Source organism: Arvicanthis niloticus, chromosome 12 (genome assembly GCF_011762505.2).
Source record: "Arvicanthis niloticus isolate mArvNil1 chromosome 12, mArvNil1.pat.X, whole genome shotgun sequence".
Classification (NCBI taxonomy): Eukaryota; Metazoa; Chordata; class Mammalia; order Rodentia; family Muridae; genus Arvicanthis; species Arvicanthis niloticus.
The window spans coordinates 17935428-17959874 of record NC_047669.1 but is presented as its reverse complement, the minus strand read 5'-3'; the positions used below and the strand labels follow the sequence as shown (position 1 = coordinate 17959874).

Genomic DNA, 24447 nt, shown 5'->3' with positions numbered 1-24447 from the left:
ATAGTCGATGTACACTATACCCAGTGTACACTGGGGTAGAGTGAGGGGTGAACAGAGGAAGCTAGGACAGAAATATGGGTGACCCTTGGGATACAGGAAGACAAGAAGCACCAATGTTCTGCAAGGAAAGAGTTCCCTAGCCATTGTGGATGGTGTCTGAGCACTGGGTCTACCTTGAACTTTATGAAGGTGTGTGTCATCCTCTTAACATACTGAAAGGCTGGCCCAGATTACCAGGCTCTTCACGTCTTCTTCTAACTAGCTCAGGGCTGGAACTTGCACTAAAATCTAAGGAGAGTCTGACCCAGCCAATAAAGCCTTACTATAAAAGAGCGCTTCTCTCCTGAGGCCCAAAGGCTTCAGATCTCAGCTGACCAACAAGGGCTTTCCAACATACATACACACACACACACACACACCCCTCACCACATACAAGACACACACATATACACATACAACACATACCACACACATACAACACACATATAAAACACACACCATTCACATACAACATACACATACCATACATACAACACACACAATACATATACACCCCCACACATATAGACACACACTACATATACACACACAAACACATACACACACCATACACTCATACAACACACATACAATACACAAACAGCACTTATCTACACCCCACACATATATAGATACACATAACTCACACAAATATTTACACATCACACACATCTCTCTCTCCATCTCTCTCTCTCTCTCTCTCTCTCTCACACACACACACACACACACACACACACACCAGACACAGAGGTTGGAGGGAAGAGAGAGAAAGAGAGAGAGAGAGAAAAAGAGAGAGAAAGAGAGAGAGAGAGAGAGAGAGAGAGAGAGAGAGAGAGAGAGAGAGAGAGATGGTAAATGAAAGTTTCTTGGAAGGTTCAGCAGATCGCTTGAATCTAGTGATTAAATTGTCAAGAAAAAAACTCAGGCAATGTTCTTTCCTAAACCAGTAATCTGATGTTGGAAGCCAGCCCTCCTAGTCACCAGTGTCCACTCGGCTGAGTGCCGGGAGAGCCCTTGAGAACAAACCCTGAAAACAACACACAGATGAAATTCTTCTTGGATCAAAACAAGCTGTGAGGACAGGATGCAGTTGGGGGTGACTGTCTCCTTTGCCTGGGCCTGGGTTACTATAGTTCACCAGGAATTGTTTGGACTCTGAAAAGGCTCCAAATCCTGCCTCGGGCAGCGCATGCTTCTTGGCTTCGTTGAATTTCATAACCACATGTTGGGCAGCACGGCTCATATTGTTCCCATCAGAGCACAGAAGAGAACCTCTGTTCATCACTTCCTGATTCAGGATGAACAGCCTCATCTAAAGATGGCCCCTGATGTCCTGCATCCAGGATGTGGTCCCACTGTGTCCTGAGGCTCCTGCCCTCCTCCCTCACTGCACACACTGGCTCTCTGTCTCTCCTTCCCTGTGGTAAGGACACACAGTGAGAAGAAGTGGCAATCTGTGAGTCCTGCTGCTCCCCAGGAGGCCCAGGGGCCTGGTGGAAGCTGTTAGTGTGGGAGTCAGGGAGCAGCCAGGGGTCTCCTGGGACTGACTGGTGTCAGCTGAGCTGTGTGGGACCCAAGGGGTTTAATGGTCCCCAAACTAGTAGGACCCTTCTCTCCCTCCCTTTCTCATATCTGCCTTGCTTGGTTCTGTCTTCCCTTCCTGTAGTAAGAACCATGATCTAGCCACAGGATGCTAACATGGAAGGAGAGTATACCTGGAACCAGGTACAGGAAGGGAGCATGGTCAAGGCCTGAGGCAAGGTAGACTTCTTGCCTTGGCTTACAGTCCTGTGCCCTTCTCAGACACTAAAGGCAAGAGGCCTCCTGAGTACCACTCCTTAACGTCACAGGTTCAGTCCCCGGATGTGTATAGTAATGACCCGTCAGCAACAGAGATCACACAAGTCCCACCAGGCTGTATCAACACAGAAGCCACTAAGTGCCTCATCTCTGAGGTCTTAGGTGGTCTGAACAGTGTGTAGGGCCCTGTGGATTTGTCCAGTCCTCTGAGCTCTTCCTTCTTCTACTGTTCACCCTCAACATCTACAGTAAGATTTACCCCTAGCACCATTCGGCTGAAAATTATTATAAAATTATAGATATGCTAAAAAGGAAGGTCCTTCCGGAGCATGCTGCCACCCTCTCAGCTCTGCACATTAAAAGCAGAGGCTGGTCTGAGGCTGCCTCTATAGCTCTGATGCAGGCATCTTTAAGACTGAAGCTCTGAGGACGAATTTAATTTAGCAGCTAAGCTGTATAATTTAAGCCGGAATGCTCGGCCTCTTCATTCATTTGGCAGCCCACACTGCAGGGGAACGATTAGAAACTACTGCTATTTATTCATCAGGTTTCCAAGTCTGTAGTCATCTGGGGGTACCTGTGGTATGCCCTAATGTGACTGAGCCAAAAGTCCCCATTGTAAATGTACACCCCACTTTCCAACTCCAAGCAGTGCAAGGGAGGTGGGGATGTTGGGAAGGGTGCAGAGAGAGGAGCTGCAGAAGATGCTTGGATGCTCTCAACTTTAACCCCACCTGGTATAGAACTTCCATATCCCTTACATGCCCCTTTCTAGTGAAGATCATGTCTGTCTTTACTTCACAATGGGGAAACTGAAGCTCACTGAAGTAGGGACCTACCCTGGATCTCATAATTCTGATTCCCACATTCCTGGCCAGGACCACATGGGGCACAGTGCTCATGCTCTGCTTCGGGAAATGAGACTGTTGATTTTTCATTTACACAGAAATGAAAAAAATAAATACCAGATGTTTGGAAACACAGTGCAGGTCGTCTTGCTGGAACTTAAGAGCACATTCTGAGAGGAAAAAAAAATTAAGTAGAAAATTCACAAAGCAAAAAAAAAAAAATGATGTTTTGAACGAAAATGCAACGTTCTCTCTCTCTCTCTCTCACACACACACACACTCACACAAACAATATCTCATTGTTTCTTCCTCAGGGAGCAGCTGTGAAGGAAATTAAGGGAGGGGACAGAACAGCATCCCATCTTTGTGCCTCATACAGAGCTCAGCTTTGAGGCCAGTCTCCCTGAGCCATGGGGGGTGTGGCATGCCTGACTTTCAAAGGGCAATGGCTGATGAGAGCCTATAAAGGACTTGGGAGAAGCCAGGCACCCCACTTGGAGGATTCTGTGTGGAAACTGCCTTCATCTGATCCAAGAGAGGTATGTCTGTAGTTTGAGCTTGCACTTAGGATAAGCGATGGTTAAAGCAGAGACCGCCCTGATTTTCACTGCCCTCCTTTCAGTTATAAACTTTAGTGAGCACCGACTGAGGGCTTTTACAGGCTACATCTCATTTTCCTCAGACTTCCAAGGTAAGTGCTATTGGCACCTGTTTTCAGGTGACAAGGTGGAGGGGTAGCTAACCCTGTATTTGCCCTGGTGGCTGCTTCTGCACCACTTCCCCCCCCCCCATCAAAAAGGGGACATTGCCTGCGTGGCAAGACAGCACCAGATGCGTTTTCTAGTGTGACTCAACTGCGCCTGACAGTAAGATCAACCAAGAACTGGAATTATTTGTGTGATCGGGATCAGAGTACTGAACAGCCAGACACAAAACAGTTTTGTTTAGCATATGCAGTCTGCTGAGCACAGTGGTATAATCCTTTGGCCCTAGCTCTGGAGAAGCAGAGATCACACGCTGTAGGATAGCCTGAACTGGATAGCAAACTTGAGGACAGAGGACTTTGTAGGGGAAAAAATAGAAATTGAAAAGAAATGGTTCCTGTTCATTCAAAGGCTACATGTGTTTGTTTGCTTTTAAGATCTATTCACCCGTGCAAACATTTTATTTTGCCATGTGGCATATACTTAAAGTTGGACAGCTTCTTGAGGTTAGGGACTGTGGCTAAAGTGACAAGCGTGCTCTTGGAGACCTGAGCTAACATTGAGCAAATTGACCTTAACAGAGAATAGGGTCAATTTCAGCACAGGTGGCTTCCGGATGACAGCTTCAATGCAGAGCACACAGTGGGTACCCAGACCAGTTCTTTCCAAGGAGAAGCTTAGTGTGCTTGACCCTCAGTGTGCCTGCAATCCAGGTACTGCCTGATCCAGGATGTACCAGTCTTGGAAAAATTACCTTTCAGTTATTTGGTAGTCAGTTAAAATTATAGCTAAGCTTATTTTGAAAAGTAAATTCACCTCGATGATCTTCCTGTGATATTAGAAGATAGGAAATAATGTAAAACACGTATCTTTTCCCGAGTTATACACGCACATCAATAGCATGTTCTGTCAGTGTTAAATGAATCCAAGTGGACGGAGCATGGAGAACGTGATGTTATCAGCCTCTCCCCTCTCAAGGACTTTTAGCTATAGGAAGAAAATTCAAACAACCAGACAGTGTCTCTGCAAGCCACGCAGTTGAGGGGAGTTAGCCTTGTTCTGAACCCTCCCACAGAACCCAAGGGTATGTTTCAGCCCACAAGAGAACATCTTGTAATGAGACATTTGTCAGAGTTAGACATGGGCTGACTTGTTATCGCTGGTGCATGGTGAGACAGAGCTCATCGGGTATCATAGGCACAAAGATGGACACAGGCAGGAACGTGGCAGAGAGGCTGTGGGTGGAGAGCTGACCCTGTGATAGTCCTGTTCCCTTCCAGTCAGGTTCCCCATCTGCACACATGGCAGGAGCTTGGCTGGGGGTGAGGGGAGCTGAACAGATGACCTCTAAGGTCCTGTCCATTTCTGAAATGACAATAGAGTATACATACTCTGTACCACACTTTAAAGCTCAGTGTGTGGGAAAGACCATTGGCCTGTTGGGTAGAGCTCTTGAAAATGGGTATGAAGTTTTTATGAGTTTAGGCTGGGCTTCTACAAACACTCCACCCTCTGAAATGTCAAAAGACGGGTGTTGTTTATATGATGACAGGAGGAAGGAGGCCTCCAGGATTGGAGATGGTGGTCCCACCACAGATTTGCTCCGGAGAACTTCAGCAGCCACCCCCTCCAGCTTGCCCTCCCCACCCCACCCCCAGCCCGCCCCAGCTGGCAGCTCTCACTCCTTACATAACTGTTCTTTTTGAAAACCAGGCAACAAAACCTTCAGAAGAAAAGGCTATTGATTATTAAAGTTATTTGGAGGTTCAGAGACTCATAATAAAGTGGTTATAATTGTTCCTGTTATGACACATCCTTTTAAATGCTCAGATCTGAGAACATTTTGCTTGCATTGACTCAGTCATCACAGGGAGAAAGGCAGTGAGCTGGGAATAGCTCATGTGCAGTGAGAGGCAAGGAGTGTCACAAAAAGGGAACAGAGGGAAGGCGAGTCAGGGAGAGAGGCAGAGAGGAGCCCAAAGTCTCCGTCCATAGCCTGAACTGACCACCAGCTCACTCCTTAGCCACTCCCCTCCGCAGAGTTGTGGCCACCAGAGGACATCTGTATGGAAATAATCTTGGACCCATACACATCAGCTGACAGCTCTTCTCTGGTTAAATGCACATCCTCTATCCTCTATGAAAAACACCCTCAGCAAATGGGGAAAACATTTGGGAAATACAGCCCTGGTTCTGCTTTCCACAATAGCAACGCTAATATTTAGCTGAGCAAGGTAGCCTGTGTTTTAATCTTAGCACATGGGAAGCAGAGACAGGAAGATCTCTGTGAGTTCAAGACCACTCTAGTCGTCAAAGCATGTTGTCTATCCAGGACTAATGGTGAGATGCTACTTCAAAAAGTTAAATAAAGCCGGGGGGTGGTGGCGCACGCCTTTAATCCCAGCACTTGGGAGGCAGAGGCAGGCAGATTTCTGAGTTCGAGGCCAGCCTGGTCTACAGAGTGAGTTCCAGGACAGCCAGGGCTACACAGAGAAACCCTGTCTCGAAAAACCAAAAAAAAAAAAAAAAAAAAAAAAATGTTAAATAAATAAAAGTCTAATATTTACTGAGCTTGGTGTTAGTTGCTACTCTGAGTATTCCTATTCTCTCTCTCTCTCTCTCTCTCTCTCTCTCTCTCTCTCTCTCTCTCTCTCTCTCTCTTTTGGGGGTGGAGGATCTTCTTATGTCATTGGAGCTGGTCTTGAGTTGGTGGTCTCCAGTGTGATCTCACCTTAGCCTCCCTCGTAGCCTCCTTCACCGTCACCCTGGCTTTATTTTATCCTGACTCATTTTCACAAAGACTCATGAGATAGACATGGCTCTTAGTCCTACTTTATAGGCCAAGAAGCGACGACCTACTTTGCACGGTTACACTTAGTAGGTGACAGAGCCAGAATTGGAACTCCATCTGAGTAAAGCTTGGGTAAATCCCGACCCCCCTCACCATATACTGCTCTTTGTTAAGGTTCCCGGACCAAACTAGGGTAGGTAGGACAGCCCAGCAAGACATTGGCCAGGATAAAATGTGAGGCTCTGGGGAGCATTTCCTGGTGGATCTTACAGGTCACTTAATGTTCATGATTTGGATTTGAGCTCCATTTTTTTTTTTATTCAAAAATCTTTGAACTTTTCAGTACCCCTCTTTGCCTATTCCCTGCATGCATACTATTTTTATTCCAGAAACAAGTCCCTACTGAGCCTGGCATTTCCAAGGGATGATTCTGAGGAGAATCAGACAGGGTTCCCACCTTGGAGAAATATACAGTGGGGTGGGGGTGGGGTGGATCCATGAAGGAAGCAAATCCAACAGGAGATGCTCTAAGGAGGTACCAAGGCCTTACTGCCGCTGGACAGCCAGGCTGGCAGCAGCCGCAGGATGTAGCTCCTTAGTGCTGAGGAGAACACCGACTGAAAGACCTAGTCCACAGGGGTTCTCCATCACTGTTGTCATCTGTCACTGAGTGTCATCCGTCATCCGGAGACCCAGGCACCTCCATTGTTTCTGCATTGTTTCTCTCCAGGCGTCTCCTGCGGCCACCCAACCCCAAGATGGTGACCATGCTGTTGCTTCTGGCCACGCTGGCTGGTCTCTTCACCACGGCCAAAGGACAAAGTTTCCATCTTGGGAAATGCCCATCTCCTCCAGTGCAAGAGAATTTTGACGTGAATAAGGTGTGGTAACTCAAACTTCCTGTTTGTTTTGAGCATGCTGAGAGGTTCACTTTATTCTTCTTTAATCTCCAAAGCAAATCTCTTCCTACTTGGGGAAGTGCAGGGGTCTCTGCAGACATCAGGGACAGCCCAGGAACAGTTGCAATGTCGAGACTGAAACCTAGTTCAGCACCACTCAGTAGCTTGTCTGGCACTGGGCAGTTTATTTTAAGTGTATTTAAATACAGTATAATTTGGGGGAAGTTTATCTGGTGTAACACAATACCCTGTGCACACGGAGGCATACTGACATTGAAACTCTCTCAAAGCACATGCCACTTCTTCCATGAAGGTGGATACTATAGCTAGGCTACATGTGTTATCATAAGGGCCTGGGGGAGGATCTGGTGTGGTCTTGGTCATACAGATAGCATAATGGTCATCTAGAATATTAATTATCTCCAGTCCTGGTTGTGAGAACTTAGAGAAGTGAGGTATAGCTTGGCTCTACAGGCAGCACACACAGGGTTACCTGGGCAACCAGCCACCTCCATTCCCAGCCTTCTGGGTGGAAAAGAGATTATACATCTTTTCCCTTGAAAAGACAACCCTGGGTGTTTAAAATTCCCCAGCTACCCTAGTGCTATTTGTAAGTTCAAGGACCTTTGCTGCCAACAGAGAAAGCATTTATCTTATTTTAGGTTTTCCCTGAAGCAGTCTCTGAGGCTAGAAAGGGGATAAGGGAAATCTTGGGTACCTCAGCTTGTCCCATAGATGGATGCCAACAGGCCATGAGAGCTCCCATGGCCCTGGCAGGGGAGAGAACAGGTGGTAAGTACGTGCTGTCAGTGTATGGAAATGGTCTCCCATAGCTATGGGGAGGTGAGTGTGAGGCGGGATGTGGGTAGAAGCATTAACTATGGCTGATTCCACTATTGTCCCACAGAGACAGAAGCTGAGTGTCTCTCAGATGACACAGCTAGAACATGCACATAGGGTTCAAAACCAGAGTATCAATACTGAGAACCCAAGGCAAGACCTAGAAAAAGCCAGAAGTCTCCCAGGGGTGCTTTCTTGTTACCTACAATATAACTAGCTTCCCATAAATGCTTCTTCTTCCTGGAATCAGGCAAAGGTGGCAGCAGAAAAGGGACAGCTATTAGATGTCAGAACTTGGCAGCTCTACGGATAGGGATGGCCTGGACTCTAATCCTAAGGCCCCTTCTCCTCTAAAGGTTCTAATTGCTTTTATGAAGCAGCACAATTGGTTTGAAAAACACTGAAATTATCAGTCACTGGGACTTTAGAGTGCGTGTTGAGGATGTTGGAGAGTGGGTTAGGCAAAGCAGGGAAGGAGAGAGCTTAGGAACTCTTACAGAGAGATGGAAAAGGGAGTAGGCAGTGCCTGAGGTGAGGAGGGAGAAGCCACACACTAAGGCCTGCTCTGACATTCTTTATTAATGTTTTAAGGATTCCCTTTAGTTGAGTAATCATGGAAAACCAAAAACAAACAAAATCAACCAACTAAACAAACAAACAAAACCGTCATGATATTGGGAATTCGATTTAGATTTTAGTTTTGGAGTAAAAATTCCAAAATATCTTGGAAATTACAACTGGTATCTTCACTTAAAGAAGTCCTTTGGGAACTGAACGAGAATGTCTTTAATGTGCATCTGTCTGTATCTGTGTGCACATGTGCATAGGTGCGGGGTGTGGGGGTGAGGAGGAAGTGTTGGGTTTCCCAGAGCTGCAGTTACAGGTGGCTGTGAGCTGTCCAATGTGTATTCCAGGACTCCAACTCCAGTCCTCTTCAAGAGCAGCAAGCACTCTTAACTGCAGAGCCGTCTCTCCAGCCCTAAAACAGAAGTTTAAAAAAAAAATTGTTAAGATTAGTTTATATATCATATTACTGGCTTGTTCAAAGAGATTTTTTTTTTATTTCAAGAATTTTAATGTATTCACTGTTACGAAACCATCATTAAATCCGTTTTAGAACATTTCATTATTTCAAGAAGCAGGCGCAAGCCCACTAACAGTCTCTCCACCTGCGTTGCTCAGACTTTTCATCGCTGTGACAAACGCCTGCAAAGAGACAACTTGAAAGAGGGGAGATCTATTCCAGCTCCTGGTTTCGGTGCCTTCAGTCTAGGGTTCATATGGTTCACAGAGAGGCAGGACATCTTAGGATGTGGCACAGGAGGCAGCTTAGCTTAAGATAGCCAGTGAGTGGAGAGGGAGAAAAGAGATCGTGTCCAAGTTACAGCTCTCCCAGGCGTGTTTTCACTGGCCTGCTTTCCCTAACTAGACCCGCCTACTTTTACCATCTCCCAATACATCACACTGTGAATCCATCCAGGGATTAATCTATTGATTAGGTCAGAGCCCTTAGAATCCAGTCACTTCCTTAAAGTCCCATCTCTGAATTCTGGTCATATCAGGATCAAGTGTGGGGAGCTTTACATTCAAATCGGAACACTCCCACAGCTATGGGGAGGTCAGGAGTGTGAGTAGGGGTGTTAACTATACCTGATTCACTACTGTGGTTCACTATTGCTGTCCCACAGAGACAGAAGCTGGGTGTCCCTCATGTGACACAGCTAGGACATGCACGTAGGGTTCAAAACCAGGCTTCCTATCAATACAGAGAACTCAAGACAGGACCTAGAAAAAGCCTTTAGTCTCCCAGGGGTATTTTCTTGTCACCTACAATATAATTAGTTCCCATAAATGCTTCTTCTTCCTGGAATCAGGCAAAGGTGGCAGCAGAAAGAGACAGCTATTAGATGTCAGAACTTGGCAGCTCTACAGCTAGTGATGACCTGAACTCTAATCCAATATTTTACTTTCTGTCAATATGAATTTGTCTATGGAATACAAATCTAGTTTGTCCATGTTTTCTGATGCTTCTTGTTCTTCTGGTGTCAGGCATACAAACCTAAGTACCTGTTGAGTAAGTATCTCATTAGCACAGAAGGTAACGCTCAGTCTCATACCTAGAGATGCAGAGCCTAATCCAAGACGACACTGATTTATACCTATGTGTTCTTCTCAGGCTTTTCTAGGGTAAGCTCTTGCACTTAAGCTTTTGATTCATTTTAAGTTAAAAATTGTGTCCTAAAAGGATCCGACTTCATTTAAATGTGACTTTCCAGTTGTCTCAGCACCAATTGTTTAAAAGACCAATTGTCTGATGATAGTCTTGATATCCATAGTGAAAATTAATTGACCATGTATATGAGGTTTAATTTTCAAAATCTCAATTCTATTCTATTTATATGTCTATGCATAACTTCAGTTTTGATCACTACACATTTATCCCAAGTTTTTATCTTAGTTAGGGTTTCCATTTCTGTAAAGAGATGCTATGACCAAGGCAACTCTTATAAAGGACAACATCGAATTGGGGCTGGCTTACAGGTTCTGAGGTTCAGTCCATTATCATCATGGTGGGAAGCATGGCAGCATCCAGGCAGGCATGGTACTGTAGGATCTGAGAGTTTAATATCTTGTTCCGAAGGCACCCAGAAGACTACTGTCTTCCAGGCAGCTAGGAGGAGGGGTCTCAAAGCCCACCCCCACAGTGACACACTTCCTCCAATAAGGCCACACCCACTCCAAGGCCACACCTCCTAATAGTACCACTCCCTGGGTCAAGTGTTTTAAAATTACCACAGTTTTGAATCAAAATGTAGGAGTCCTCCAGCTTTATTCTTCTAGCCATTACGTGTCCCTTGTGTTTTCCTATGAATTTTATGATCAGTTTGTCCATTTCTGAGTAGAATATAAAGAAAAAAATTAAAGAACATCACCACCTTGACCCTTCTTGTCTGTAAGCAGAAACTATTTACTTTCTGTCTACCTTCTTGTCTTACCAATATTTTGTAGTTTTCAAAATATAAGTTCCTACATGTATGTCTTTAGTCAAATTTATTACTAGATATTTTTATTCCTTTTATGTTATTATTAATCGAAAGTTTTAAATTTCATTGGCAGATTTTTCCCTCACATGTATAGAAATACTTTTGCATATTGATCTTGCATCTTTTAAATTTGCATAACATTACTTCAGTCTCGTGTGTGTGTGTGAGTGTGTGTGAGTGTGTGTGTGTGTGTGTGTGTGTGTGTGTGTGTGTGTAAGATACCTTAGGAAGGCTGAAGTTATAGTTCAGTTGGTAGAATGCTTGCATACAGTGCACAAAACCAAGTTTGATCCCTGTTACCAAATAAACTAAGCCTGGCCAGACACACATCTACCATTAGATAAGGGCAAGTGAAGGCAAGAGAATCAGCTGAAAGCCACTCAAAAGCACTTCCTTAGGACTTTCTGTATGGAGGAATATAATATCATCTGCAAATAAGAGTGACTTTGCCTCTTTTCCAGTTTTCTTCTTTAGACATTGAGTTGTCTTTATTAGAAACTTCACTGAGAAAGATTTACAGAGCAACATGGGATCGTGAAGAAACAGAGCAGGCCAAGCTCTCGCCTCTGAGTTTCCTCGTTTCTGGAAAGTCATACTTGCTCCTAACTGTGGATCATTAAGGTCCCTGGCTTTAGGAACACTTTTAAACATATTATAAGGTGAAACTATTTCTGTGCGTGCCTATGAAACCTTCTAGCCTCTTTCTTTGGTACTTTCAAGGAAGGTCATATTTGATTTTGTTGCTCTTATTGTTTATTGTTAGGTTTTTGTGTTTTGTTTTCTTCTGAGGCAGGCTCTCCCTGTAGCCCAGGTTGACCTCGAACTCTCTATGTATCTAATGCTGACCTTGAGTCCCTGATTTTTCTGCTTTGTGCCATCCCAGGTTCTGGGATTAGAGATCTTTGCTAAATTTCAGTGTTTTTAAGCGACTGTTGAAGCTTACTGAAAGGATGAGGAAAGGATAGTCAAAGATGTGGGCGTGTGCTTGAGCAGTCATGTGACAGAAACAGTACTGTTACTTGGTTTTCAGGATGCTTCTGAGGGTTTGGAGGTAAATGCATGCTTTACTTGGGTGACAGATTTTCAAATTTGTAAAACAACTATAATTGATATTTTGACTAGGCAGATACAATCAAGTAGCTTAAAATGCTGACGGTGCACATAACTCAGTGATAGCTTAGCTCAGTGATAGGGTAACTCAGCGATACCATATCTGCCTCGTGTAGTCTTTATTCCATCCCTAGCACCACAGAGAGTGGGGGTGGGGAGGATAAACCCCAAAGGTCCAACAGAGCATTCAATGAAGTTTCCTTTAGTCTCCTCAGTTTCCTATCCCAGGAGCAGCCAGTAAAAACAACATATTGTATATGTTTTTTAGACAATGTATACATATATAAACAAATATGTCTAAAACTGTGGTAGCCAAAATAAAAGCTTCCAGATGTCCATGGCCTGTTTTCTCACCTGTGAACATACTACCTTCCAAAGAATAAAGGGATTCTATAGAGGTGGCCTGAGATGGTTGGGTTAACCTGGTTTTCCAGGCATACCCAATTTAACCACATAAAAAAATTGTTAGAAGTAGAAAATCTTTCCTAGCTGTGGTCAGAGAGAGCGGTTTGATGAAGACATGAGAATCAGAGAGGTGCCGTGGAGGTGCTGTCAAGGGTCTGCTCGGCCTTGGATGACCTTGAACACGGAGAGCTTAAGTGCAGAAAGCAGGTGGCATATGTCACACAGGGAAACAGAGACACCCACTCTCCCTCAGAGCCTCTGTAAGGGGAGGAATTCCGAATTTCAGTTTTAGCTTGGTGATGTTAGGGTCAGAGTCTGCCTTAGAAAACCATAAATTAATAAATCTATGCTGGTTAAAGTGCAAAGCCCATCACAGCAGCAGTAGAAACCCCACACAATCAACTTTTCCTTGTTGTTACGCCAAAGGCAGCTTAAGCAAATACCTCACTTCAAACCTGGCTCTTTGCTCTTTATTCTTTTAAAAAAAATATTCATTTATTTATTTTTTATTTGTTATTTCCTTTACATTCCAATCACAGCCCCTCTCTCTCCTCTCTGCCCAGTCCCACCTTTTTTCTCCTATTCCCCCTCCCCATCTCCTTAGAGAAGGGAAGCACCCACCACCACCACCATCAACAACAACCCACCCTGACACATACGAGTCTGGACTAAGCACATGCTCTCCCACTGAGGCTCATCTATGAGGAAAGGGATCCAAAGGCAGGCAACAGAGTCCAACACAGAGATAGCCCTCCTCCCCAGTTCAACCCCGACACTATTAATGACCTTTATTCTATAGATGACCTTAAGATAATCGCATATAACTTTTTAAAAAGGAGCTGTATAACATGCCATCAGAGTGATACACGAGCATTTATTTCTCCAGCCCCTTTCTAGACTGTTTCCTGCCTTCCATTGTTTTAGACGGACCTGCAACAAATAACTTTATACTTGCACACATCATTTCTTTACAACAGGATGACATTCCCAGAAGTCAAATTGCTGGGCTAAAACAACGTGTATTTTTTGTTTTGCTCAATATTACCAAACTGCCCTCTGCAGAGGTTATAAACTGGTACAGTAACCAACTCCAAACAGAAGTGCCCCACAGTCAGCGGATCTGAGTTACACAAAATTCAAGATGCCCTGTAGAATCATCAGCTGTTGGAGGTAATAGGCATTTTCCATCAACCAGACAATCCTTTCCTTTCACACAGGCTAGAATTTCACACGAGTTCTGACTAAAGAGAACTCTGAGAACATACCCAAATAAAGAGCCCTTTAGGAATAGAACGTGGCATGCAATCATTGCCCGCACATCCGAATCATTTATTCTCATTTGAAACAGTATCTTGCCCAGTTGGCTGGGAACGATGCAGTCCATTTGGCCTGGTTTCCCCTGGAAAGGGCTCTGCTTCTAAGGCAACAATGGGGACGAGTCAGCAGGTCCCCAGAGAGCCCTTGGGTTTTGCCTCTGCTTGTTGTTGTCTGTGCAGTATCTTGGAAGATGGTACGAAATTGAGAAGATCCCAGCGAGCTTTGAGAAAGGAAACTGCATTCAAGCCAACTACTCGCTGATGGAGAACGGAAACATCAAAGTGCTAAACAAGGAGCTGAGGTGAGTGACTGCGCATGCCTGCCTGGGATGACCTGGTTCTGTACTCCCGGCAGGCAGGGCCATGGAGAGGGTATGTGTTACTCAAGTTAGGCAGGATGATCCTGATGTGTGTGCTCCCTTCTTTAACCACTCTTGAGCACCTACTAAATACCAGACACTGAGAGAGGCAATAGCGAGTCGAGAGTACCAGTCAGCGCGCCTGCTCTCATTCCAAGATGGAGACTCTTGTAGCGAAGGACATTAGGCTACCTTGTCTGGCCTCTAAACTGAGAGAGAGACCCTTTCTGTCCATCTACTCACAGAGGCCATCAGGTTTTGTCGAATACTTCTGTGAACCGGGGGCTGTCTTACCCTGTCCCATGGCAATTTGTCCAACTTCCAGCCAGCTTCCCTGTTAGGGGCCACCCCCTGCCCTTCTGTTTGTTTTCTCTCTTTTCTTCTTTTGAGACGGGATATTGTGTAGCCCAGGCTGGCTTCCAACGCACTGTATAGCCAGGGTCCTGGAATTTCTGATCCTCCTCAGTGCTGGGATTACAAATGTGCACCACCGAGCCTTGTTTGTTCTGTACTGGTGGCTGAACCCAGAGCCTTTTGCATGCTAAGCAAGTCTCTACCAATGGAGACAGCAGCTCCAGCCCAGGCACCTTCTTTTTGTTTTTGCTAAGCAAGCATCAGGTACCCAAACAGATACATGTCCTCCCTAGCTTATGTCAACAGGATCTCTTTTAGAAGTTTTCATTTCTGTCAGTAAGTAAGTACACTGAACACTGATCCACATCTGTACACGCTGGAGAACAGACATGAAGAGACTCAGGATGAGGTCCTACCTGCTCAGCCTCTACTAACGAAGATTGCAGCACCAACAAACACATCTAAGTATTTCCTGTATGCAAGGCACTCACCTCCCCTGTACTCATGCCTCTCTGAAAATATATTTACTTAATCTCCCACGATGTAGCAAAAGTAGATCCTACTATAAACCTCATGGGTGAGAAAATGTTGGTTTAGAGAAAGAAGTTAAGCAGCTTGTTCAAGGGCCATATAACTGATACAGGATGAAGTCTAGATTTGAACCCAGGAGAGGGAAAGTGAAGAGAGCAGAGACAAGTGAGAAGGTGCTGGGGATGAAGAGTTGTTTTTTCTGTTCTCTACGAGATCTAAGGATGGTATTCAATTCCAAGAAAATAACTTCACTCAGTGCTCAGTTTACTAGGTTCACAGAGGCGCTGAGGTGCCATCGTTCCATCCACCAGCTTCCCTGTGGGCCAGAGCACAAAGCTGACTCCCAGCATGCATCTGCTTCTTTTGGAGCCCCAGGGAAGGACTACAGGAAGGGCTGATGGAAGGAATTGAAGTGCCTTTGTCAGGAATCTCCCAGGAAATTTTACAGGCCTTGTATTATTCAGCTGTCTCTTCTCACAATGGAATCCAGAGAAAAGATTCATGTGGGCCTACATTCAGGAAGTTCCTATCTGGAATCAAGGGGACTTATTCCTTGAGTCTCTGGTGAAGGTGGGAAGCAGAAGAAACAATGCATCCCAGGAGGGAGGAAAGAGAAACAGGAAGAGTACAGGCTCCCATAATCCTCTTTGAAGGCTTATTCCCAGTGACCTACAGACCTCTCTCAGGCTCATCTCCTGTGGATCATAACAGCACCACCCTGGAGACCAAATCTTTACCATGGCCTTTGGGGAACATTTATCCAGATCATAGCAGGCAAAAGAGTTGTAATGACTTCTTTTCTCTATTTTTATTTTATTTTATTTTGGTTTTTCTAGACAGAATTTCTTCGTGTAGCCCTGGCTGTACTGGGACTCCCTTTGTAGACCAGGCTGGCCTTGAACTGAGATCCACCTACCTCTGCTTTCTGAGTTCTGGGACTAAAGGCATGTGCCACCAATGCCTAACAGTAATGACCTGTTTTCAATGAAATATTATGTCCCATTAGATCCCAAATCCATGATGTCCACATCAAGGAAGCTGAAACTAGGGAATTCTCTCAGTCTGTGCTCAAGAATTTAGGACCCAAGCCATCTGGCCTAGAGCTGGAAGAGAGAAGAAATCAAGCTTTGGTGCTTGGCCACCTGGTTTCAATCAGATATTAGAATGAGTTGTTAGGTTAGCTAAAATGTTCTGTAGCCAGTAGCAATAGAACCAACATCCCTGAGGCTGTCTGTGCATCAGGTGAGGTAAAGGCTCTTACAACAGTGTTTGGTAAGTTAGGAAGCATCTAATTAAACATGACCTTTTTATGGCTGAACTCCTGTTACCTGAAAACACAGTAGGAGCTGGTGAGATGGCTCAGTGTATAGGCGGGCCTGCCACCACCTCCAACCTACACACGATAGTAGTACACACACACACAAACACACACACACACACACACACACAAACACACACAAACATAATAAAATAATATTCAAAAGAAAATGCCCATGCATTTCACCATGACACATTGTGCATTTATGGTCAGAGCCCACTGTTTTGATAACTATTCTGGAACAAGGCACAAATGATGGTGTCGAGGAGAAGAGCGTAGCTTGTTGCTAAGTTACCATTTGCAGATGGAAACAGACCATGTTCCAGGGAGACAGCAGGGCATGGTGCCTGGCCCTACATGGGGACAAACAGACAATGCAATCAAGAATATGAGAGCGCCTTCCGTAACCCACTTTACATGCTGCTAAGGAACTAGATTTTAGAACATCTCTCACTGCCAAGCATACAGCACTAATCTACTGACTGCCTCACACAAACTTAGGTCTCATGGTTGCCCTGCTTGAGGACTGATAGACAGATGGCTCCTTTGCCACCTCCGGAAGAGTATTCTGATGTCTAGGCACCTCCCTTCTCTGCCCTCTTCTCTGAGGCTTTCCCTGTCCTGTGTTTGTGGGTGAATGAAAAAAGGAAGAAAGAAAAGAAGAAGGAGAGAGAGAGAAAGAGAGAGAGAAGAAAGAAAGAAAGAAAGAAAGAAAGAAAGAAAGAGAGAGAGAGAAAGAGAGAAAGAGAGAAAGAGAGAGAGAAAAAGAACTGCTCCTAAGTATGGTGGAGGAGAAAGTTTATCATAGATAAAAGGAAGACAGTAGCCAAAGGCAGTGACATAGAGACATGTGGGAGAGTCCATTGTGGACATGACCCTGAGCCCTGTGAGGGGAGAAGGGAGAGGAGATAGAAGGGAACCAGATGCAGCAGCCAGGAGGCTCAGGAGAGGTGGGTAATCAAAATGGCAGTACTCTATAAGGAAGGGCAGCTGTGGAAAGGGTTCTTCTCTGGGCTGGAGAAGTTTAGGGTAGGGGGTAGGGTATGCCTGCCAGGAGGACTCTGGAACAGGTAGTGGCTGAGGGATGCTGGGAGAACCTGGAGGCCAGGTCCTCTTTGATATATTAAGTGGGCACCTCAGCCTTTGTCCCAGGCTTGAAATCTAACAGTGGGATCTTTTCTGGTTGGCCTGAAATGAGCCAGATCCTTGTGAAGGGTCAGAGAACTTTCTTAGTTCCAAGCCCAGCATACTTACAGTAGGCCACCATTTAATACACCACTATGAAAGAACTGCTCTGCCAATGCTAAGTGTTGGGAGATCGGTCATAAGATTCGTGGTTCTTCACAATTTGTCTCTTAGAAACAGACAGAATCAGTGGTCAGGTCTCCTCATTGCCTCTGTGCCAACTTGTTCTGCTTCAAAATCTCCCACACTCACCTGGACATTATCCAAACTGGAGGGGGATTAGAACTCAGATCCCTAGGTGGGACACAGGGGGGGATGGGAAGTGCCTCCAGACCCCTTGCTGCTCCACATTGTTTCCAGTGATCTAGTTCCCTCTTCCTCTGTTTCCTTGTCTTCCTCTCCTCTGTAAAGAGCTGAACCTTGGGGGTATGGGGCCACCCACACCAGGCACCACCATGCTGGCTGCCAGAGCCTTTAGGGAACAAAGCGTTCATTGATCTTTAGTTTTTAATTAGTTGTATGTTTCTTCCTTTTCCATATCTCTCCTTTCCTTTCCTCTTTCTTTTCCTTTCCTTTCCTTTCCTTTCCTTTCCTTTCCTTTCCTTGTTCTCTCTCTCTCTCTCTCTCTCCTTTTTTACACTCACCACAGCCCGGACGGAACAGTGAACCAAGTTACGGGTGAAGCCAAACAGAGCAACATCTCAGAGCCAGCCAAGCTACAAGTCCAGTTCTCTGCACGTAAGTATCCACGCCCCTCAGGAAGTCTCGGGGATGGGAGACATGCATAAGGAAAGCAGGATCCCTGTGTTCAAACACATCTGAGTCCTGCCATCAGGTTCAATTCTGTGTGCAATTATTTTCTGTGTGCTCTTCCCTGGGCTAGGCACTGGGATGCACAGGGATGTAGTGTGGGGCGAGACAGAGCCAGTTGTATCCTTACAGGTTGACAGCCTCTGTGAACACTGAGGAGGAACCAGAAAACTTACTGTCATTTCAGCAGACAAGGCTCAAAAAGCCCCATCTTCTGGGAAACAGAAGCCCCCAAATTACAAGACGTTAAGAGAACAATTGGCCTATGCAAAAGCTTACAGGCAAGAGACAGGGTGAAGGTCTGGCTCTGTTGCTGTCTCACTGCCTTCTGAGTTTTGGGCAACCTTACAAATGCACGCAGGCTGTGGAGGAAAGTAGTTAGTTTTGTTTGCCCTGTAGATATATTGGAGAATTCAGCTCAGACCTGTGAGGTTTTCTCTTGCTAGAAGTGCTTACGAGCCCCTCTCCCTACCTATGGGGTAGACACTAAAGTCACTCACTCCCTGCAAGAGAAATCACCATCCTTCTCCTTCCTGCCAACATATCCCTGCTTTTACCCCCTAGCCCCACCCCCTAGCGCCCCCAGCCCCAACCCCAAGCTGGTCAAGTCCCTAGAGTAGGGCAGAGAGGAAGTTCTTATAAACCGAGAAAGGACCGCTGTAAAGGATAAAGCAGTCCTTCCCGCACATGCGACTGTGAGCGAATACCTCCAGGTGAGGCTAACAACTGCCCAGGATTCTGAAGCTAGACTAGACACACTCCGTGCAGTGTCAGGGCTCTGTGCGTGTTTGCTTCTCTCATTTTTATAAAGGAAGTTGGATTGCAGGACATCTGAGTAAGATGGATAGAGGGTGAGCTCATTGGAGCCTGACTCTCTGAACCCTCATGCGAGAATTTTTCTCCATGATATGGATGGGAAAGGCGTGGGGATGGGAGTGAAGGTGATAAGCCTTAGTTTCTATCAGCACTTGGATTCTGGGGTTTCCATGGCAACTGAGGCTGTACCTTTACCATGTGAAATAGCATATGCACAGGCTACCGAAGGAGTTCTGAGACCAGAGGTGGGAGCTGTTTTCTGGGGAAGTTGAGAACCGAGAGGCCCATTGGGAATACAGGGTGTCCTAATTTGCTTTCTATTGCTATGGATGGTGGGGGTGTTCAACTTGTAGGTTATAGTCCATCACTGAGGGAAGCCAGGGCAGGAACTGAGGTCAAGATCATGCAGGAACACCAATTACTGGCTAGCTCCCTGTAACTCATTCAGCTTGATGTTTTTGATATAACTCGGGACCACCTGCACAGGAGTAACACCACCCACTGTGGGTTGAGCCCACCCCATTCATCATTAATCAAGAAAATGCCCCACGGGCCAATCTGATACAGGCAGGTCCTCAAATGAGAGTCTCTCCTTCCAAGATGATTCTAACTTGTGTCAAGTTATCAAAAAACTAACCAGCACAAACAGGTTAAGCGGTTGTAGGGGACCATCCAGGATATTTGGGAGGTTATGGGAAAGATGGATGTTCCAAATAGAGAGAATGGCATGGGAGAAGCCCACATAAGTCTAGAGCATGGGAAGGTACCTCCGGTACAGGATGGAATTAAGGAGGCCCCCAGATGGAGTTTGCACCATAGTTTGCATGAGCAGAAGCAATGGCGACACTTTCCAATAGAGATGTGGAAGTTCTCTGTGCTAAGAGGAAACATGGGGTAAGTTTATTCTCAAGAGACAGACAATGTGTGGGAAAGACAGAAAGTTTATGTCTGAGTGGACCTACGACCCTTTGATGCTGCTGAAGAGGTGGGAGACACATTTTTCCAAAACTCAAATGCAGAGTGACTAACTTCACAGACAGTGGACACATGAGGATATCCTCACTCATGTGTGTGCGCATGCATGTGTAGTGTGTGTGTGTGTGTGTGTGTGTGTGTGTGTGTGTGTGTGTCACATATAAGAACTCCAAGTCTCAAATGGCAAGTCAGCACCAACTGTCCATCCAGGCTTCCTTCCTCCTTCTTCTCAACCTCTCTACCTTCATATTTATAAAAAGAGACTCAAAGGTAGGAAGAGCCTTGGTGGCTGGTCCTCTGAGCCCAGGTTTTCACGTAATTGGCTGGACCCTTGATACCTACCCGCCCCCATCCTCCTTTATCATAGAGCTTCTCAGGCAGACCTGGCAATATTAACAGGACTTGTTAATATTTTTGAGTGGAAGGGGTGAGCTCTCTGGTATCTAAAGAGGCATCACCCATGAGAGCACATGTGCCCATATTTTCATATTTCTGAGTTCTGCACACAGCTTTCCCCCACTTGATGCATCTTTGATGGCTGGGCTGAGTTTCCTTTGGCCTGGACTCTAGCTGTGGAAGTAAGTTCACAGACAGAATTTTTAGATCCAGATGGAGAGGATAAAGCCTCAGTCTTTCCTCTGAAGAACCTCTTTAAATCGGGCCCCTTCAGTTTGCAGAAGCCTGCTACTAGACCTTTATGAGGCCTTTGGTAGAAAAAGCTTAAACCTCTCAGGTTGGAGAGATGGCTCAGTGATTAAAAGCACTGGCTGCTCTTCCTGAGGTCCTGAGTCAATTCCCAGCACCCACCTGGTAGCTCATAACCATCTATAATGGGATCTGACCCCTCTTCTGGCAGGCAAACATATCATAAGTTAAAAAAAAATTTTTTAAAGGGTAAAAAGACAAAAAAAGAAAAGGTTACAAAGCCATAACCACATCTTTTTGGAGGGCTGTTATCTCAAGACAGGGTTTCTCTGTGTAGCCTTGGCTGGCATGGAACTCACTCTGTAGATCAGGCTGGCCTTGAATTTATAGAGATCTACCTGCCTCTGCCTCCTGAGTGCTGGGATTAAAGGTGTGAGCCACCACCATCTGGTTTACCACACCTCATTCTTAAAGCTCCAAAGCTTGCTGAGATCACACAGGAAGAAACATTCAAACACATCAGCCTCTGCTTCTTCACACGGGCAGGCTGCTGAGGAATGGAGGACTCCAGCCCCTCGCTGTGCATTCTCCACCCTCTTCCCTAAGCAGCTCTTCTGTGTACATTGGTGCTAGTGAGTTTGAACCCAACCCACCTAAATCTGGAGAGAACTCCACAATATTGTACCACGTACCACGGCATGTGCCCCTGTGCCCAGCAGGCACTCACGAATAAATACTATTTTTTAAAAAAGCCAGCCACCTGGAAGTTGAAGCAGGAGAAGGGTGGGGAAGGGATGCTTAGTGTCTCTCACAGCCCCCATGTTTCAGCATCGATTTAGAGATTGGGTCCTCAGAGCCCTGGAGAGCAGGCTTCCCTTGTCCTGGTTCTTTCTCATGAGGCTGCTTCTGGTTCTCAGTGATGCCAGCGGCACCCTACTGGATCCTGGCCACCGACTATGAGAACTATGCCCTCGTGTACTCCTGCACTACCTTCTTATGGCTCTTCCACGTGGATTTTGTTTGGATCCTGGGAAGAAATCCTTACCTCCCTCCAGAAACAATAAGCTACCTAAAAAATATCCTTACTTCTAATAACATCGAGATCGACAAAATGACAATAACAGATCAAGCGAACTGCCCGGACTTCCTGTAAAGGGGGTGGGGAAAACCACTCCAGGTTATGTTCTCGCTTTGCGGTCCCTTGCCCCACCCCAACTCCTCATAAGGACCAAGCAACTGCGGCAATGCCCTAGCGGGAAAGTATGGCGATAGAAGTCAATGGAGGGAGGGGACTCACCGAAAGTTGGCCCAAACCCAACCACACTGTTAACCTGCTAGCCCAATAATAAACATTTTGCTGATCAGTTGTGTTTCCTGTGGATTCTGAGCTAGGTTTATTGTGCAAGAGTCATGATCGGCAGATGGTTGGAAACCCTTCGGCCGCAGTTTAAAGACAAGAGAAAGCTGATGGCCTAATCAAGTGCTGGCGACTTGAATCCAGGGTCCCACTCCACAGCAGATGCTCTGGAGGGAATTCTGAGACATTTTTTCATTTCTATCTGGAGGTTTCCTTGAAGCTTTTACTTTCTCATCTGGAAGTTTTTGGAACAGGGCTGAAGAATGAGCATCCTGGGAGGATCTGGGAAAAGCAGACAGTCTATGAGAAGAAGACAAACGGGTTTTTTTTGGGGGGGGGGTGTTGTTTTTAAAAAAAAAAAAATAATGCGAAATCTCTGTTCTTTCACTCAGTTAGAATTTACAAAGGTCCAATTGCATTCTAGTTACTGAGAAAAAAAAAATCTAGAATCCCTGACCACAGCCCTCTCCCCACCCCTACCCCACTCCACCCCCGCCCCCAAGAGTTAACCCAGCCCATTGATAGAAACAAGACAGAGCAATGTGGAGTGCGTCATGGGAAATCAGAGACCATCCCACCTACTCCAAGACAAAGGCTCAAGCTATCCAATCTTCAAGCCTCCGCATTCTCATGCCCCAGCTCCAGTAGCGAGTCAGGAACCACATGGAGTTGTGCTTTCTGACCTTGTGAGTTTTAAAATCAAACGACCTCAGACTTATCACCGCAGGAATTCACTTAGTTTGTGTGTATAGTATCGACTGTATCTGCTAGTATATACAGTTTTCATTTAATTATAGAAAAATAAACTCAAAATGTAGCTCCCGATTTACAATTCAAAAATTCTGAGAACCACAGGGCAAAAATGTAGTAAGGGGCTTGTACGTGGTTAACTGCTTCCCCTGCTCTGCCTGTGTGTCCTGTGTGTGTGACTACACTGTCCAGCTCACCAGAGGCCCTTGGCTACTCTTCGAGAATACAGTGATTCCTCAGAGTGCTGTTTCCAAGCATCTGCTATGTCATGGTAAAAATTAAATTGTGTAGCTAGTGACATGACTCAGCTGCTAAATGAATGAATAAAAGAAATAAAAAAGGAAAGAAAAAGAATGTGACCGCTCCTAGGCATGGCAGAGAAGGTTTATTATAGACATGTGGAAGATTCCAGAGTGGACATAACCCTGAGCTGGGCCATTTAAGAGAGGGGTAAGGAAGGGGAGGGGAGAGTGAGAAGGAGAGGGAGAGGAGGAGGGGAGGGGAGAGAAAGAGGGAGATGGGGGAGGGGAGGGGAGGGAGGGGATGCTGCAGCCAGGAGGGCCAAAGGTACAAAGAGGACAGGAAACCAAAAGGATTGGATTAGTAGGAAAAAATAGCATAGCCCCCCTGGGTGGGAGAATTCAGGGTGTGGGCCAGGGTATGCCATCCAGGACAGCCTGTAACAGGTCAGGACTGAGGGATGCAGGGAGAATCTGGTGGCCAGGTCCACCTTGATATGTTAAATAGGCACCTCCTCCATTTGTCCTAGGCACCTGCCACCAAGGCTAAGGACAGGGAAAGAAGCCAGAGAAAAGGACAGTAGGACACCCATAGCAAAGTAAAGACAATGGTGCATAATAGGCCCTGCATAGCCATAGACAGCTCCCACAGTCATCAGCACATCAGCAGGCTCACTGCACTCTCATCTGCAACACGCCCTCTCCCCGAGTGTTTATAAAGCAAATACCAGATATCACAGATCATTACTTGGCATATAGCTACTACCTAGCTGGACATTTCTGGTAGATATAGGTATGTGTACAATAAAAATATTGCAAGTTGTAGCTTATGTCCTGGAGTTATTCAGAAAATGTAATCTCTATGTAGTTTTTAAAATATTTTACATAATCTAGGTGACAGGGGAGATGTATGTCCGTCAGTGTTTGTTGCGGTTTTATTTGAGGCAGCCCCAGATTTAACACAATTTAGGTGAAATGAGAGATGTATGTACAGAAATGTTTGCTATGGTTTTATTCGTGGCAGCCCCAGATGGAAAGCTAGGGAATGGAATCCAGGTTATAGACTAGCTGCTTGATACCGTGCCTTGTGTTCCTGAAGCCGGGAGCTCCAAAGTCATAAGGGAGTTGCTGCTCTGTTGTGGGGGTTTGGGAGGTCCCTGATGACAGAGCGTGGGACTCTAACTCTGTGGCTACACCCAGATGAGCCAAGGACACACAGACACACGCCCAGACACAGATACATACTCAGACACACAGACACACAAACACAGACACACAGACACACACACACACACGCTCCCCTACCTTTTCA

The 24447-nt window shown here is 45.7% G+C and overlaps 1 protein-coding gene across 2 annotated transcripts; it reads left to right on the top strand.

The window, feature by feature from the left end:
• Window positions 1-3086: 3086 nt before the first annotated feature.
• Apod (apolipoprotein D) lies at window positions 3087-22153 on the top strand. Of its 2 annotated transcripts, none has more exons than XM_034514688.2 (5): window positions 3087-3226; window positions 6913-7063; window positions 13977-14098; window positions 18193-18281; window positions 21707-22153. In XM_034514688.2, exons 2-5 carry the CDS (start codon window positions 6941-6943, stop codon window positions 21940-21942), a joined length of 570 nt encoding a protein of 189 aa, XP_034370579.1. In that variant the 5' UTR covers window positions 3087-3226; window positions 6913-6940; the 3' UTR covers window positions 21943-22153. The 2 variants fall into 2 exon arrangements, with proteins under 2 accessions (XP_034370579.1, XP_034370580.1); XM_034514689.2 differs by lacking the exon at window positions 3087-3226 and adding an exon at window positions 3238-3378.
• Window positions 22154-24447: the final 2294 nt, after the last annotated feature.